This window comes from Electrophorus electricus, chromosome 4 (genome assembly GCF_013358815.1).
Source record: "Electrophorus electricus isolate fEleEle1 chromosome 4, fEleEle1.pri, whole genome shotgun sequence".
NCBI lineage: Eukaryota > Metazoa > Chordata > Actinopteri > Gymnotiformes > Gymnotidae > Electrophorus > Electrophorus electricus.
This window is the reverse complement of record NC_049538.1, coordinates 24,099,066-24,115,347: the sequence shown is the minus strand read 5'-3', so window position 1 is coordinate 24,115,347 and position 16,282 is coordinate 24,099,066. Positions and strand designations below refer to the sequence as shown.

Sequence of the window (16,282 nt, the reverse complement as noted above, 5' to 3'; positions counted from 1 at the left end):
ACGGTTTGACGTGTTTCCTCGAGACAGGATAAACATGGCGACCGTAGACGTGGAGGATGAGAGTATTTTGGTGTCTATATTCAAGGATAGTTTTCCTGAGAACTGGAGAGACAATCCAGACTTTGCGACGTATTTATCAGAGTTAAGTTCATACGGAGTCGAAAAGTTAAACCGAGAACCAGAGCGCTTGGCAGAGGACAGAGCTCAGATACTGCAGCAGACTCGCGAGCTTGCCTTCTCCAACTACAAGACCTTCATCCGCACAGCTGATTGCACAAAGGAAATTTATCGAGACTTTGGACGTGTAGAAAGCAGTTTATCTAAACTCCTCGACAAACTGCCGAGCTTTGGTGAAAAATGCAGGTTTGTCTAATGAAATGTCAATTTCTGTGCTGCCTTACATTTATCTAATATATTGCTAGGATGTGTTAACATCACGAGTTGGCCATATGTTGTATTGTTCTTAAAAGAGGCTTTATAAAAGAAGCAGAAGACATTGGAGTCAGCCGGCGCATGAACAGTTTGACTTTAAATCGACACACCGAGATCCTGGAGATTCTGGAGATCCCCCAGCTTATGGACACCTGCGTCCGTAATGGCTACTATGAGGAAGCGCTGGAATTGGCCGCTTATGTCAAGCGGCTGGAGAAAAAGCATTCGTCACTTCCCGTAATTCAGGTACTTGTTTCAGAAAGATTTAATGTTTATGCAATTCACGGCATCCATCGTTTACAGAAAGATCGATTTATAATAAATGTTTGCCTGACAATTATGAATTAATTGTGGTACTGTTTCGTGCCTTCAAAGGGAATTGTACATGAGGTTCGGCAGTCGGCACAGCTCATGCTGAACCAGCTTCTACAGCAGCTGCGTAGTAATTCCCAGCTCCCCGTTTGTCTGCGAGTGATCGGGTACCTGCGCAGAATGGATGTCTTTACAGAGGCAGAGCTGCGTGTGAAGTTCTTGCAAGCTCGAGGAAGTTGGCTGCGTTCCATCCTAGTGGCTATCCCCGAAGAGGACCCATATTTCCACATTACCAAAACCATTGAAGCCTGCCGAGTCCATCTGTTTGACATCATTACTCAGTACCGGGCTATTTTCTCTGACGAGGATCCCCTGCTGCCACCAGGGGGACAGACTGTGAACGAGGGCGCTATATTTCACGGCTGGGTGGTACAACAGGTCGCAGAGTTCTTGGAGGCCCTGGACAAGGATCTTCAGCGTGGAGTGGGAAGCCGCTTGGACTCCCTGTTGGGCCAGTGCATGTATTTTGGTTTGTCTTTCAGCCGTGTAGGAGCAGACTTCCGTGGACAGCTTGCACCAATGTTTCAGAGGGTTGCCATGGACACATTCCGCAAAGCTATTAAAGAGTCTGTGGATAAGTTTCAAGAGGATATGAATTTGTACACTCTCATATCTCTCCCATCAATGCTTGGCAGTACGATACCACCTTTGGTGCCAAGTACGCAGCCTGGCACTCTTCAGCCTCCCATGGCCTTGCTGGACTTCCCACCCTTGGCCTGCTTTCTGAATAATGTTTTAACAGCCTTCAATGACCTCCGATTGTGTTGCCCCATTGGCTTAGCTCAGGAAGTTACCAAATGTCTTGAGGATGCCCTCCTGAAGGTACAGGACTTGGTGCTTGCCTTATATTTGCATTTTTAAATGTCTTATTTTTGCTACAAATCTTATGCTTGTTGATTGCATTTAATAATAGCTGAGCTTTGTAGACAGTACCCCATATGCCCAGATCAGGTCACATGCTGCATTGCTCATTCATGTTATTACTATTGCTTTAGTCAAAATTTACCTCCAACTTTCTTTGGGCTTGGAAATTTCAGGCATATGGTCTGACACCAGTGCTCCTTAATGACATTTCTGAACATGCATGATGTTAATGTGGAAATGGGTTTTATTCTGTCCTCCACAGGTGACCAAATTGATCCTAGTTTTCCACAGAGCAGAAGAATCTGCCTTCAGTAGTCGGGAGCTGGAGTTATTTGTTCAATTTTGCTGTGCCTTTGCTGAGGATATGGTGCCATTCCTGAACCGATGCTTACAGGTTCTCTTCCCACCAGCTCAGCTTGCACAAATTCTTGGTAAATATCCATAAAATTGTAAAGTATATTTTCACTAAAATAATTGTACTTTTGATTTTAAAAATGTTACTGAGGGTTTGTGATGTTTTTAGGTGTCCCAGCACCCCAAGTTCATAAATATGGCAACATTGGATGCATCAGTGTGAGCACTGTACTGGAGCCACTGGAGTTTGTCCTGCCCCAGCGGGAAAACGTGTCCCCAGTAGTGGATCTATCTATTGACCTGAATAGCTTGTCTACAACTGAGGAACCTCCATCTTCTGAGAAAGCAGAGGCTACCGTAGAGCCTGTACCAGCTCCCCATATGCATCAAGCACCAAAGACAGAGTTTACCATAGCACCTTCCCTCACTGCAGCGGAACAAACTTCTGATGGAGGAGAAACCCATCAGGCCGAGGTGTCTTTAATGAACACACATGGTGAATAACTGTTGTGGTAAAACAGAAGGGTAATCATTATGGTTTCAACCAAATTTAAAATGTAGATGGAACACTACGCCAAGTTCCCAGAACCAGAGTATGCCTCATCACAGAAGAAAAACCTAATTCCAATGGTGGTTCATTAGCACTGCAATTTAGTCCCAAGACTTGGCCTATTCCCTTGAATAACTCCTTCTGTCTAGCCCTTTCCATTCTTTGTTGCAGAGCTTTCTTTGAAAAATGTGGTTTATTTGATCCATATATTGTTTAATAGGGATCCATATATTGTTTTCCTTGTACTTTATAAGGGGCACAGATTAGATTTTTATTTGGGAAAATATATATACACACACACACACACAGGTAATAAGATATAGAAGATTAAATTTAAATATGTTAAACTGTCAAACATCCTGTACTACTGTATTTACCTGTCAAATGATCAAGTTATTTAAGTATGCTAAAGACTAGTGATTGTTAAATGATTACTTACCATAAAAATGTTTGACCACAACATGCCACATTGTTTTGTTTTTTTGTTTTTTTTTAATTTAGGCAGGGCAACACCTTAATGTAAATATAAACTTAGTCTATCCTAACCTCACTCCTGCATCTTAAAGACTTTTGTTTGTTTGACCTTAATTATATAATCATGTGAAAGCATTGTGAAATAGCTTGTAAAATAGTCTTCCTTCCTACATAAGTTATCAGCATCTTCCTATGACCAGAGTATAGTTTGTGAACACCGATTCACTTTTTCTTTACAAATTTCTTGCGTGAAGCATTGGGATTGGCCCGTCGTCTCCCTCCTCCGCTCTGGCCATCGCGCAGATGTAGGTTGGCCGATCTGCTGTAAACGTCGTGCTCCGAGAACGGCGAGGTGCCTGCTAGGTAGTCTGGGTCAAATACATCAGTCTTCTGGCGTGCCTTCCTAGACAATCTCTGCTGGGGGAAACGCTGATCCTCCACCAGCTGTGGATTATTTGCATGTTTGCCCCCTTGTGGTAAAGGTAAGGAATACTGCAGGGGAAAAAGTAAAAGCAGCCCTTTAGTATTCCCACTTATGAACAGCAGAGGTAGAAATGTTTCAGTTTTGGGATATCAGGATTTATTATAATCAATATTCCTTAGTACTTAATCATTTTTTGAATTTAAAATAGAAATTTAGTTGTTTTTTTTAAACATTTTTTTTTTACAAGACCCACTGTACACCCATGAGTTTGCTGGTTGACAGCAACGAAAGCAAGGCAAGCAGACATGCATGTTGGACAAGGGGAGTTGAGCGGTATGCCAATTCTGGCTAATGTTAGCTCCTCAATGTCTGGCAGAACCAGAATTTCAAACAATTCATATCATGCAAGCATCTGTAACACCCCATCTGAATGGAGTCCCTCATTGGCAAAAAGTTGGCCACTGACACAAACTCAATGTCTTGGTGGTTCACCAACTACTGTGGGCTAGGCATTAGTGACTGAAGGAACTTTCTGGCATAAAAAAAAAAAAGGCAGAAGAAAACATACCCTTTTGCCTTTAGGATTGAGCACTTTTGGGTTCCTGGAGAAGTGCATTCGCATGCTGCCATCTTCAGTGAGACTCACAGCAATCTTCTTTAGTGTGCTGTGGCCACAGTTTGGACAAAAGGTTTTGCTCATATTTGTTGTGGTCCTGAGAGGGAAAAATAAAATACTGCATGAACATAACTATCCACTGTAAACTCAAAGTCTGGCTTGCATGTACATTAACTTAAGTGAGTGGAAAATGCACTCACATTTGTAGAGGGGGGTGGGGAACACTACCAGTAACCACCGTTGGAAATTTACACATGAATATTCTACAGTCTTTTTTGCCCATTTTTGTAACTATTTTTATGATCAGGTTTGGAGATGTTTTATAAATCTTAATCAAAGTTGGGTGTCCTTTAGGACCAAAACACAAAATTAATAATTTGTCTTAATCCATGCAAAGTAAGGTACATCAGTAGTAATTGTAGTAAATGAACAGTGTAGTAATTGTCACCATTTTATCAGTTCCATAGTTTCCACTGGATATGGCACGTGCCTTATTAAGGTTACATGTGGAACGTAGCCTATATTTGGTAATTATTATTTGGTAATAATTTTTATAATCACTCACTTGAAACAGGCATGACAGCGTAGGACATGGTTTCTTGTCTGCTTTATAAGCATTCCATTCACTGAGAGTACATTGAGACCAATCTGAATAAGAACATTCTGTTGGAAACAACAGCAAGAAATGCTTGCTCAGAAGAGGAAGAAATATACAATACAAATGGTCAATATTTTGAATTTCTGTCTTAGTAATACTGGTTGGAAATGATTACTGTGACTAGTACTAGCTAGTACTAACATTAATAAGGCTTTAGGGATTGTACAGAGGAAAAACCAGATCATTCAATGTCTAAACGGGTAGTTTTACGGATAGTTTCCTTCTCCTGTTCAAAGATGTAACATACCTGCATGGCAAAGTCTGTGGTAACACAACCCACTTTGACATCTGCTGACTGCTGCCAATTTCCAACTTCCATTTGGACTTGATTGATATTACTGGGAGTGATCCAACCCCCACCATCATCTTCCTCATCTTCCTCCTCCTCCACCACATCATTTTCAACCCCCTGTTCTAATACAGTTTGAGGTACTGTTTTCTGATCATCACCTGACAGGTTAACAGACTGCAGTTTATCTGTGACCACAACCGTGGCTGCACCCTACAAAAGATTAAAAGAATGAATGTTTAAATTCTAACCTTTCGCTATGATCAAGAAGCTTACAAAGTTGTTAACAAAGTAGAGAAAAGTGACTTTATCGACAGCTGTCAGGATCCACATAGTTGTACTCACCAGCAATTCCAGTAAGTCCGCTTCAATGCTGGGCAGTGGGGTTCTCCAGAACTGGAAGCTGTTAAACTCTGAGCTCTCAGCAGCCTGAGGTACATGTGACACTGTAGGATTCTGAACATCAGTATCTGGTCTGTTTGAGGACTTCTGATTTTGGGTGAAAGAAATAATTTGTTACACAATAAATATGCTCTCTGTAGGAAAATGCAACTATTGTGGGCTGGGTTTCCCAAAAAGCTTTCGATAAATGGTAGAGTGAGGATCACGCTGAACACTCGCTCATTTAAGATCTTAACACTACAATGTGTAAAGAAAACAGAGCCCAGTGTGGCTGAATAAGTGTTTCAGATAATGTGCACATGCATTCTTTTGAACACAATTACATATTCTGTATTATCATATGGGCACGCTGGTCCATAAGCCTTGCAGGAAGGCCACCTGATTTTCTAATAGGTGAAGTCTACCCCTACTAATGCTGTGAGTAGTACTCATCAGCATATTCAATGAGTGCACCTAATAATTTACTTTGCATTTTTAAGAAAAACGACTTAAGTAAAAATCTGTTTACCAAAGTCAACAAATATTCGTGGCCTAGCAAAATGCATATAACCTACCTATGAGACAGTCTGTCTACATAGGTAGGAACAGGCGGTTTAATTAAAAAGACTTACTTTAGAGGGAATATGGAAACCAGCAATGTCAACTGGAGCTTCTGGATGTCTCTGTGTACTGCATACTTCAACCTAAAGTTTATGTAAAGACATTCTCTAAAAAGTCAAAGAACTGGTTTTAATGCAATTGTTACTTTACATGAAGCCTCATCAAACACTAATACCTGTACAGCAGGTTCTTTTTTCAAGTGCCCAGCACCCACATTCTCCAGTTCCAGCTGGTAGGTTAAAGCCAAGACCTTAATGTCTGTTGCAGAAAGACTGGGGAAGTCTCCTGTCTTTTTCGAAAACTCAGTAACTACAAAACAAAAAGAAACTCGTCAGCGCTGAAGTAATCCCTAGTGCATTGGTATCTACAGCACAAAGTGGAGGAATGCTGCACACGCAAGACTAAAAAAGGTCCAATTAAAGTTGGCTATCGCTGTCTGGCTACTTTATTCAATGATGTGAGTACTCACCGAATCGTACGTATTCTGGAAAAGGCTCTTTAAAGTTGAGTTTGTAAGGTAAGAACGCCAAGTTCTTTTTTGTTTGTTTATCCCGAATTTCATTCACGACATCCTTGAGAGTATAGATATTTTCCCCAATTTCCTAAACAGACACAATAGCTAGTCAGAGTCCAAAACACGTACATCCCTTCTTAGATGTTTTTTTTTTGTTAAGAGGAAAGTTCATTGCATATCGTAATTTAATATAAAGTGAGACAAATCACAAATGATATGTTGGGATTATAATGTCAAAAAAGTCGCCGTGTAATTTTAAAGCACAACGATAAGATACGACAGCTAACGTTAGCCAGCCGTAGAGCATTACAAGATAACGGCACCACTGATACTAAAAAGTATCAGTATTGGGAATTGCCATTTGACAAAAAAAACAGACAGGTTAGCATGTCATAGTCGAACCCAATATATTATTATTGGCATCGCCGTTGAAACTTACATGTAAAGGAGCTTTCTTTAAAAATGCTCCAGCATCAGCCACAACATGCCGGACCGCAGCGGCTGCCATCTTGAACCTAATGTACGTGCCAATCAACCCCCCGTCCCCCCCCCTCTAAGTCTCGCGGGAAGATGCAAATATATTCACGTCATTTGTTGATGTTTTTGAGAGAAACATGGCGGCCCGGTGGAGTAGTGAGAATTTCGTGGTGGAGTTTAGAGACGCTCAGGTAAAGACTTGAGGTCATTTAAAAATAGCGTCCTTATTGGTTTACACTTGGTTCTCTCCACAAGCTCATTAATGATGTGCATACTGTAATAGACTATTGGCAGCTGGCTGGTTACCGTTTTATTTATTTCCACAGTTAGCTTACTGAAGAAAATGACAAAATAACAAAGTATTTACAGCGACCATAGACAATTTAGCTAATAATGTTATTTTAGTCAATTAAGCTAAGATGTCCAGTTCGTTTCCAAAATTACCTAGTTTCCAAAAAGGAAACTAGAGCTTTGAAAAGCAATTGCATACCTGTACTGCGGTTAATGGTTGCGAGTACGAGCTATGCGTGAAAATGTAGCTTAACGCTAGCTAGCTATTGACTTCACTAGAATTCATTACTGATTTTGTGTTTTCCCAGGCTACTGCAATGTCAGTGGACTGTCTTGGCAACTATGCTGTACTTTCTGGGTGCGTAGTCATGCTTAATACTACATCAACGTGTGAAAATTCCTTTGAAATATTTGCCAGTCTGAGTTAGGTTGCCATATGATGTTTTCTTCTTCACGAGCCTTAATAACTTTAAGGAACTTAAACAAATTCCATACTGTAAAACATGGCATGTGTTTTGGTCAAGTTGATCGAGCACTTGTTTGTTTATACTGTTAGGAGACGATTTTTATATGTTGTGAACCTTGAGACCCCCTCTGAGGCTCCTCGAAAAATAGGCCGTCAGAGCAAGTGGGATGTCGGGACTGTGCAGTGGAACCCGCATAAAACAGAAGCCCACTTATTCGCTGCGTCTGTAAGTGTTAACGTCCCTCAGTCAAAAAATAATTAAATAAAAACCTCATTCAAGAACAGCAAAAGATCTAGAGAGTGGCACATAAAGTGGCATATTGTTTGACATCAGAAAATAAGGCCATGGATCTAAGGATTTTTGTATGAAAAAATGACATCATCTAAAATCCGCTGTCTTTTGTAGATTAAGGAAAAAATTGTGTATTGTCTGCATCAACAATTCAAAACATGTTCTCTAAATGTACTATCTTTTAAATGATTGATGTTAATGAATAACCATACATGTACTGTGTGTATACAATATACTGAACATGTTATGTGGTGTTAGAGGTTGGATTTGGAATGATTTTGTTCAATACACACAGTAAATGTGCTGGTATCTGACAAATTTGTGTAGAGTAACCAGCGAGTAGACCTGTATGTCTGGCGTGATGGATGTGGAGAGGCTCACACTTCCCTGCAAGGCCACACACGAGTTATAAGGTAAGATACTGTTGAAGGTTGCATCTCACAGCATACAATATTATGTGTTTTTTCCATTCTCTTTGACACTAGCTTTTTTATTACTGACCAGTGATTTGGATTGGTCCTGGTTTGAGCCAGAATTTCTTGTTACAAGTTCTGTGGACACTTATATCTACATATGGGACACAAGGTGATGATGAAAAAAAACAGCACTAACAAAACACATTAATTATGTTTTCTTTGGTCAGCTATTTAACTAATTTTGTTATTTACGCTCTTTTTAATTTTTTCTTTTTAGAGACACTCGAAAACCAACAGTAGCCCTCTCTGCAGTGGGTGAGTTCACAACTTGCTGACTGATATTTGTTTGGACCTGCATATAAAGCGTGCATGAATCACACTCACTGCTCTTTCTTTCATTACGGTGTGAAAGCGGGGGCCTCTCAAGTGAAGTGGAACAGAAGGAATCAGCACTGCCTTGCTTCCAGTCATGATGGAGATGTTCGAATCTGGGACAAAAGGGTAACTGGGGTGCATTCATTCCCACTTAGAAAACGCATATCTAAAAATAGGCATCAGTCAAAAATTTCAGAGGAATATAATTGGTCAATGAGCATGTTATATGTGGCTTGTCTGTAAAGAGTGGAACAAAAATCACATCATCTGGTAGTTTTTTATGGAGAGCGAGCCATTAGGTGTAACTTGAACTCTCCTGAGAATCATTTTGATGTAAACAAAGTGACTTCACAAAAGCATAATTGTGGAATTAATCATATCAGATTTATTCAAGAGAAATCTGTAATGTTAAAAATACAGGTTCAGTTTTAGTCATATTCTTGGATTAAAGTTCATTGTCAATGTGGTTCAGTACCAATAGCCTTGGACTAGTTGTATATTAGTCCAGCCTCCTGATGCTTACAACTGTGTGTGTCGTAAGAGCTACAGTATTTGTTAATCAGTATCTGTATTGCTTGTTTCAGAAACCTAATACAGCTGTGGAATATGTGGCTGCTCATTTATCAAAGATTCATGGCTTAGACTGGCATCCTGATAATGAATATATCCTAGCAACCTCCAGCCAGGACAACTCAGTTAGGGTGAATAAAATGTATTTCTTCTGACTAATAATAATTGTGAATTATATACTATACAACATCTTGATTTTTACCTATGCCTTTGATTTTAATCTGTCTGTGCTTCTCTGTGCAGTTCTGGGACTATAGACAACCTCGAAAATACCTCAATATATTGTCCTGCCAAGTTCCTGTTTGGAAGGCCAGATACACAGTATGTTCACGCATCAACAGCTGTAGTTCCCTGTATAAATGAGGGGAAAGTAAAATGATAATTGTTATAGCCAGTTAATCCAAGTACACGAGCAGTTTGGGTTAAAGGTCCTATTATTACAGAATTACAAATAATGTCAGAATTGAAAAGATTTGGCCTTTTAGCAAAACCGAGTGTACATTTTAGTGAGTGACATTTTACTTTACAGTCACGTTAATTATGCACTGCAAATTCTGTCAGTTCATATTCTATCACCATTTCGTTCCATGTCTTTTTATGGCATGGTATCTCAAGCAGTAATTTTTTCCACTAAAGTGTGCGCTCGGTGCGCTGTGCCTCTGTGCCTGCTTCCAGCCCTTCTCCAGCGGGCTGGTGACAGTGATGGTGCCACAGCTGCGACGGGAGAACAGCCTGCTGCTGTGGAGCACCCTGGACCTCAACAGTCCCGTCCACGCCTTTGTGGGTCACGATGATGTGGTGCTAGAGTTTCAGTGGAGGCCTCAGAAAGAGGGTGAGCCCAGTTCTGTGTGAGAAATGAGACCAGCGTCATGTGAGGAGAAAGTGAAGGCCTTCAGTGACCAAGTATCACATTACTATGATTTCATGTGCCTTTCTTTAAGGCTCTAAGGACTGCCAGCTCGTTACGTGGTCCAGAGATCAGACATTGAGAATATGGAGGGTAGATCCTCAGCTACAAAAGGTGAGAGACGTGGCTTGGCTTCTGTTACTTACTCAGTACAGCTTGTAATAAGTACATTATAATTTATTCTCAAGTATTAGATTTACTTATGGGAACAGCTAAACTGTTCTCATATCTGGTTGTCTCCTGTAGCTGTGTGCCAACGACATTGTGGAGGAGTTAATGGAGGGCATGACTCTCACAGCAGAGTCAGAGAAGACACTTCGCTCTCAGGATTCAGAACCTCCTCTCAGTACGAGCCTAACTGCAGATGACTCTCAAGGTAGGTGCTCAGCTAACCTATGCATTAAATTATGAACTTATAATAAGCTTGTAGTGGACTATAATACTGGCTTTGCTTTTCTTGATATTCCTTTAAATGTTAGGGAAATAAATTCTGTCCTATCTATAGGTGAGACTGAGGGCCTGCAGTCTGGTGTGATGTCCAGTGGCAGGCAGGATCCTCCAGGCCTGCCGCAGACCCTGCAGCAAGAGTTCTCTTTGGTCAACCTGCAGATTCGCAATGTCAATGTGGAGGTCAGCGCTTCCCTTCACAAAACGTAACACCAATTTCAGGAAGCTGCTACAATGCACTTTCCTACTCTGCATAGGTTTCTTTCCTGTATAAGAATGCATTTCAGTATGTTGTTAAATCACAGCTCCCATCTCCTTTGGATAGATGGATGCTTTGAATCGCACCTGCTTCGTGTCAGCCCACTGTGGAGCCAACCAAGTTAGACTTGTAGTGAAGTTTCCAGCCCAGTACCCAAACAATGCTGCACCATCTTTCCAGTTCGTCACTCCTACAACAATTTCATCCTCCATGAAAACGAAGATACAGAAGGTACAGGTCGATGGGTTCCTCATATAACCAAGGTTCCTGAGTACATTAGACTAAATTTCCAGTAATATGTTCTATTGCAACGTGAGTGTTACACCATAACTCTATGTGTAATTGGAGTGTTATACCCTGAGTAATGTGTAACAATACACTGCCAAGGCATTGTATTTGCTCTATAAATACTCTGCGACATTAATACTCTGATTTCCTTTATTTGAGTACATTGCATTACACAGTATTAATAAATATATTACACTGTAATAAATTGCATAGTTACGTTGCAACAGTGGTGTTCTAAAGTGTTACAAAATTTCTTATTCTACTGGTAGTTAAGTATTGAATAAAAATGAACTTCAGCTATATATTGTAGTGTACTCCAGCAATATCTGTTTTTAAAATTTTTATATTGTTTGTTTTCTTGCAAGATCTTGACAGACACATCACTTCAGAAAGTGAAAAGAAACCAAAATTGCTTAGAGCCCTGTGTGAGGCAGCTGGTGTCTTGCCTGGAGTCAGATATGGTTAGTTTTGCTTCAGCAGCCATCGTCAAACACAGAATTGTATTCATGAAGAGTACACATGCTCTATATTTTTATACAGTTGAATTTGGTTTCAGTTCATAAACACTTGCCACACAAGGTCCTTATTATTCATCTTCACTGTGTTTTATCTGATTATTGTAGGAAGACGGTACTAATCCACATGCGTTCAGCAACTCCGTGAACCCCACACTTCCTGCCTTCCCCCGGGTCACCAACACCTACGGCTCCTACCAGGATGCCAACATCCCCTTCCCACGCACCTCAGGGGCAAGATTCTGTGGCACAGGTAGGTAACACGATGAGGGCTTTTGTTGGAACAGTTCTGGCAAATTCAGCTTTTTGCAGGATCCATTTGTATTTTTGTCCTGAAGTTAACTCATTTGTGAATCTTTTCTTTTCTGAACCATTTATAATCACGGAACAAACTCTGTGCCCATGGTATGCACTATATGTACTGTGTATTGAGATTGGGAGGTGGAGCCACTATCAAGGCATTAGTCATCCATAGCCCCTCCCTATAGAGAATTAAATGTGTCAGCTTGAAGGGAAGAGTCTGAACTCCATAAAACAGGCTCTCCACAAAAGCTTTGCCATTCACCTATGCTGTTGTTTGTATCTGGTGTGTATATACTGTGTGTTCTTGAGCCACTGATTCATTTATTGTAGTAGATATTGCAGATGATTGTGGATTGTAGATGATGTGCTTCCCCCCCCCCCCCCCAGGCTTTCTGGTCTATTTTACCCGACCCATGTCTATGCATTACACCGTGCCCTCTACAGAACCCACACCCAGGTACACCTTCAGCCTCTAGATTTGCATGGTTGGTGGTTTCTGTTAGGATATAATTTCTGAGTAGGTTTCCAAAGTGACCACACAATACTAAGATGACGACATTAATGGGTGGTGTTACACAGGTCTCTCTCGGCACTCTCGGCGTACCACAGCGGCCTCATGACCCCTATGAAGATGCGCAGTGAGTCACAGGCCACACTCAGGCTGTACAGCGGGAGCCCGACCCGCACAGATAAAGAGCACGTCTCCATCTCCTCCTTCTACTATAAGGAACGGGTAAGCCAAAGGCTAGAGGAAGCAGGGGACTTGTTTAGCGAGCTGTATAGAGTACCACAAACATTGTAATGAATGTCTGGCAACATGGCATGTGATGGCAACAGAAATACACATAACTGGCTGGTTGGGTCAGCTCAGACAGACAGATGAAGGGATGCTCCAGTGGTCACTCAGTATCTTGGTAAGATGTTTTCCAACCATTCTGATCTTGTATTTAAACATGTCAACATATCAATCAATTTTAGGTTGCAGTGTACACGGCCCCCGAGTGGCGCAACAGAAAAACGTCCATGGGAGCAAATTGGTGCTGCTCCTGTCATTTATTAGCCAATCATGGACACCTGTGTGTTCGTGCTTGCCGATGAAGGGAAATTAAAGCTAACCTCTGAGTGCGTTGGGCTGCCCTGTGTCGTAGCACAGACAGCAGTTTGAAAAGGTGTCTTGGAGGAAGCATGTGCTCACATGTGGGTGGTTGTCTTATGACAGGGGGAGGCTAGCTAGCTGGTGTGTGGGAATTGACATAACTAAATTGGGAGAAAAATGTGTTAAAGACTGGAAAAAAATGAATAAAAAAAGGTTGAAAGAAAAAAATGCTGTTGTAATGCTTGTTGTAAGATAGCCATATGCCTTCTGGTCTCCCTCCATCCAGTTACTGTGTTTACCTGCTCCAGGCTTGTGTTGCTCGTTTATGCCCACTCATACTTTCTGTGCTGTTTCTTCCCTTTGTGTTTTGGTGGTATGTCTCCCTCACACATGTTGCTGTGGTCTGTTTTATCCCAAACACCAATCAGAAGCCCTCTCTGTCTGCTCATCGCCGCTGGTCTGTGCAGACTATTCCTGACTGTCCGGTACTGATTCCCTTCGCCTCACCCCACCCCTTTGTCTTTTCTAATGTATGAAGCTGCCTCCTTGAATCGAGGAGACGAGGAGGATCTGTCTCCTCTTGCTCCTCCTTTTTTGTTTTTTTCACTTCTGTACTTCTATTCATTTAATTATACGTTTGCCTAATTCTGTGATTTCTTACCTAATTAAAGCTTAATTTTACAGGATTTTTCAAATAATTGACATCATCATATTCCTCTTCGGTCATCTTGGATATAGCACCATTATATTCCTCATGGTCAGATTCTTCATCCGAAGAAATTGGTGATGTTTATGTATTTTCTCAAAGTGTTAGGCAGCCAGCTTCAGAATGCAGTTACTAATAGGTGACATTTGTGGCCAGGATGGGAGAGGTCACGGAATTTGTAGAGTGAAGTATTGGTAAGGTGCATGCCCAGGTACCTGGACCACAACTCGAGCGCTCTCCTCTAAGTGCATTCAGATGATCAGTGTTGTGTGGCCTGAGAAGATGTAGCAGCAGACCTGAGTTTCCCCTGAGGAACCATGAAAAGCCTACACTGTATTAGATGGATGCAAAATGGTAGCACTATTACTATACCAGCTACTACGAATTGGAAATGATTGATGGAAAGGTGATGAAGATCAAAAATAAATTGTTAAAATTGAGGAAAAATATAACCAAATCTTTTAGGCAATCTTGACACCTATTATCAGTATCATAACTAATCATAGTTTATAAATAACAAATGTTTCTAATTATAGTGTTATATTATGGTAAAGTGTAGTGTCTGTCATATAGATGCAAACAGTTTTGAATCTGACTTGACCTTGATTGCTTTGTATTGGTTTCCTAATTTTGTGTCAGAAATCTCGGCGTTGGAAAGGGAAACGAGAAGGAACCGACTACAGCAACAGAACTACAAAACTGGCTGGCAAAGTCATCATTCAGGAAATCTCCTGTCTCCTCCCCATCCACAAAGCACTTGGAGAGACCTACATGTATGTTCACTGAGATTTCCAAACAGACCTCACACTGTGATCAACTATTGCATCTAAATAATGACACTGCGTGAAGTTCACCCACTTTTAACACATTGTTGCTGTCTGTGCAAAGACATCATTTACCTTTGTCTGTTTTCAGACTTAATGTGAATGACATACAGGACACATGTCAGAAAAATGCAGCTGCAGCCCTGGCAGTAGGGCGCCGAGATTTAGCGAAGGTATGCGACTGTCATCAATCAGCCATCAGTCCAGTCTTCTGATTCTTACTGATGGTTTTATGTATACTGAATCGATTTAAGTCATTATACTATTCTAAAGGTGGTGTGGTGGAAGTCTTCCTGGACAGGTTAGAGAAATGATTGCAGCAATTGCTGTGCTATGAAGTGACTCAGAGACAAGGCTAAAAAAGAAAAAGAAAGTTTATTCAAAGTCTCAGTTAGACACACAAATGTCCGTAAGGGACAGGCACTTGGCGTGTGTAAGGGAGAGGGGGACTTGCACCCTCTCTCGGCCCACCTTTATACTGTTCATACTCAGCAGAGAGAAAAAGAAACAAATCCCTACTAAGGGTTGTTTTGCCCTGCTGCACCCATCTTCCCAGCAGCAGAGCCAAGAGCCTGGGTGGGTCGGATAGTAGGCAAGGGCGGGGTCAGAGAGACGGGCGCAAGCGCCTGAAACAACTTACTGATTGATTAACTATATTTAACTATATTTTCCATTACAGTTGCCACTATTCTAAGTATTATTGGTGGCCATATATGATGTCTATGGTTCTTTATTTGTATTTCTTGGAATAAAAATTAAAGCAAAAGGCCAATTTGTATGTGAATGCGTAAATACTGTAGTACGTATACATTTTTTTAAGGTATGGGCCCTTGCCTCGGCAGCTACCAGTCTTGACCTGTGCCCTGACTCTGACCCTGACGCTGACACCCCTTGGGCCAGGCACCCATTTGGACGACAGCTACTGGAAACATTGTAAGTTGGACTTTGTTGTTGATGGTAGGGATAGACAGATGTTGGAACCAACATATTTGTATTCAAACGTAGAGAGAAAGAAATGGTGATAGTCTAATAGTGGAGTGAGCTGCTCCATCCAGGTAATTTTCTGGATGTGTGTCTCTCTCTTTCGTTGCAGGCTTGAACACTACAGTCAAATGAGTGACGTGCAGAGTCTGGCCATGCTGTGCAGCGTGTTCCGGGGCCAGGGGGTTCCCCAGGACTATTTCTCGCTGTATGGTCCCCGCACCTCCGGATTTACCGTACATCACTCCCGCTATGTATGTCTTCCCAACCTTCAGTCTCTCAGAACAACATGTTTTAAACATAAAATTTTAAGTATGTTACACAGAATATGCTTTATAATGTAGCATAATATGCATCATTGTTATCCCTTATGTTTATTAATAATAATAACCCAGTATAAACCATATAACCCAATAATTAATAACCCATGTAATATTTATTTATATTGAATTTATATTGTCTTCCATATTATGATGAAGGGATGTTTTGTTTTGTTTTTTTTCTCATTTCTCACCCTTTT

The 16,282-nt window shown here is 41.1% G+C and overlaps 3 protein-coding genes across 3 annotated transcripts in view; 2 read left to right on the top strand and 1 right to left on the bottom strand.

Annotated features, from left to right (window-relative positions):
* The first annotated feature begins 16 nt into the window (after positions 1-16).
* Positions 17-3,032, top strand: cog8 (component of oligomeric golgi complex 8). Its single transcript, XM_026999583.2, has 5 exons — positions 17-363; positions 471-678; positions 808-1,626; positions 1,931-2,099; positions 2,192-3,032. Exons 1-5 carry the CDS (start codon positions 35-37, stop codon positions 2,524-2,526), a joined length of 1,860 nt encoding a protein of 619 aa, XP_026855384.2. The 5' UTR covers positions 17-34; the 3' UTR covers positions 2,527-3,032.
* nob1 (NIN1 (RPN12) binding protein 1 homolog) lies at positions 2,823-7,063 on the bottom strand. Its single transcript, XM_035525702.1, has 9 exons — positions 6,989-7,063; positions 6,505-6,637; positions 6,211-6,344; positions 6,047-6,118; positions 5,379-5,522; positions 4,992-5,246; positions 4,652-4,749; positions 4,039-4,183; positions 2,823-3,538 (listed from the first exon to the last, which is right to left on the bottom strand). The coding sequence occupies exons 1-9, from the start codon at positions 7,055-7,057 to the stop codon at positions 3,269-3,271; spliced, it is 1,320 nt and encodes a 439-aa protein (XP_035381595.1). The 5' UTR covers positions 7,058-7,063; the 3' UTR covers positions 2,823-3,268.
* A 93-nt stretch (positions 7,064-7,156) lies between these two features.
* The window catches only part of wdr59 (WD repeat domain 59), a 10,549-nt gene continuing 1,423 nt past the window's right edge, over positions 7,157-16,282 (top strand). The window contains exons 1-22 of the mRNA XM_026999554.2: positions 7,157-7,217; positions 7,626-7,675; positions 7,874-8,009; positions 8,403-8,488; positions 8,580-8,660; positions 8,769-8,806; positions 8,904-8,992; positions 9,451-9,567; positions 9,680-9,757; positions 10,112-10,268; positions 10,378-10,457; positions 10,590-10,719; positions 10,849-10,973; positions 11,116-11,280; positions 11,703-11,798; positions 11,961-12,105; positions 12,543-12,612; positions 12,735-12,888; positions 14,597-14,730; positions 14,873-14,954; positions 15,602-15,714; positions 15,875-16,016. Coding sequence (XP_026855355.2) covers positions 7,164-7,217; positions 7,626-7,675; positions 7,874-8,009; positions 8,403-8,488; positions 8,580-8,660; positions 8,769-8,806; positions 8,904-8,992; positions 9,451-9,567; positions 9,680-9,757; positions 10,112-10,268; positions 10,378-10,457; positions 10,590-10,719; positions 10,849-10,973; positions 11,116-11,280; positions 11,703-11,798; positions 11,961-12,105; positions 12,543-12,612; positions 12,735-12,888; positions 14,597-14,730; positions 14,873-14,954; positions 15,602-15,714; positions 15,875-16,016 — 2,322 coding nt within the window. The 5' untranslated portion in view covers positions 7,157-7,163. The remainder of the gene's footprint in view (positions 7,218-7,625; positions 7,676-7,873; positions 8,010-8,402; positions 8,489-8,579; positions 8,661-8,768; positions 8,807-8,903; positions 8,993-9,450; positions 9,568-9,679; positions 9,758-10,111; positions 10,269-10,377; positions 10,458-10,589; positions 10,720-10,848; positions 10,974-11,115; positions 11,281-11,702; positions 11,799-11,960; positions 12,106-12,542; positions 12,613-12,734; positions 12,889-14,596; positions 14,731-14,872; positions 14,955-15,601; positions 15,715-15,874; positions 16,017-16,282) is intronic.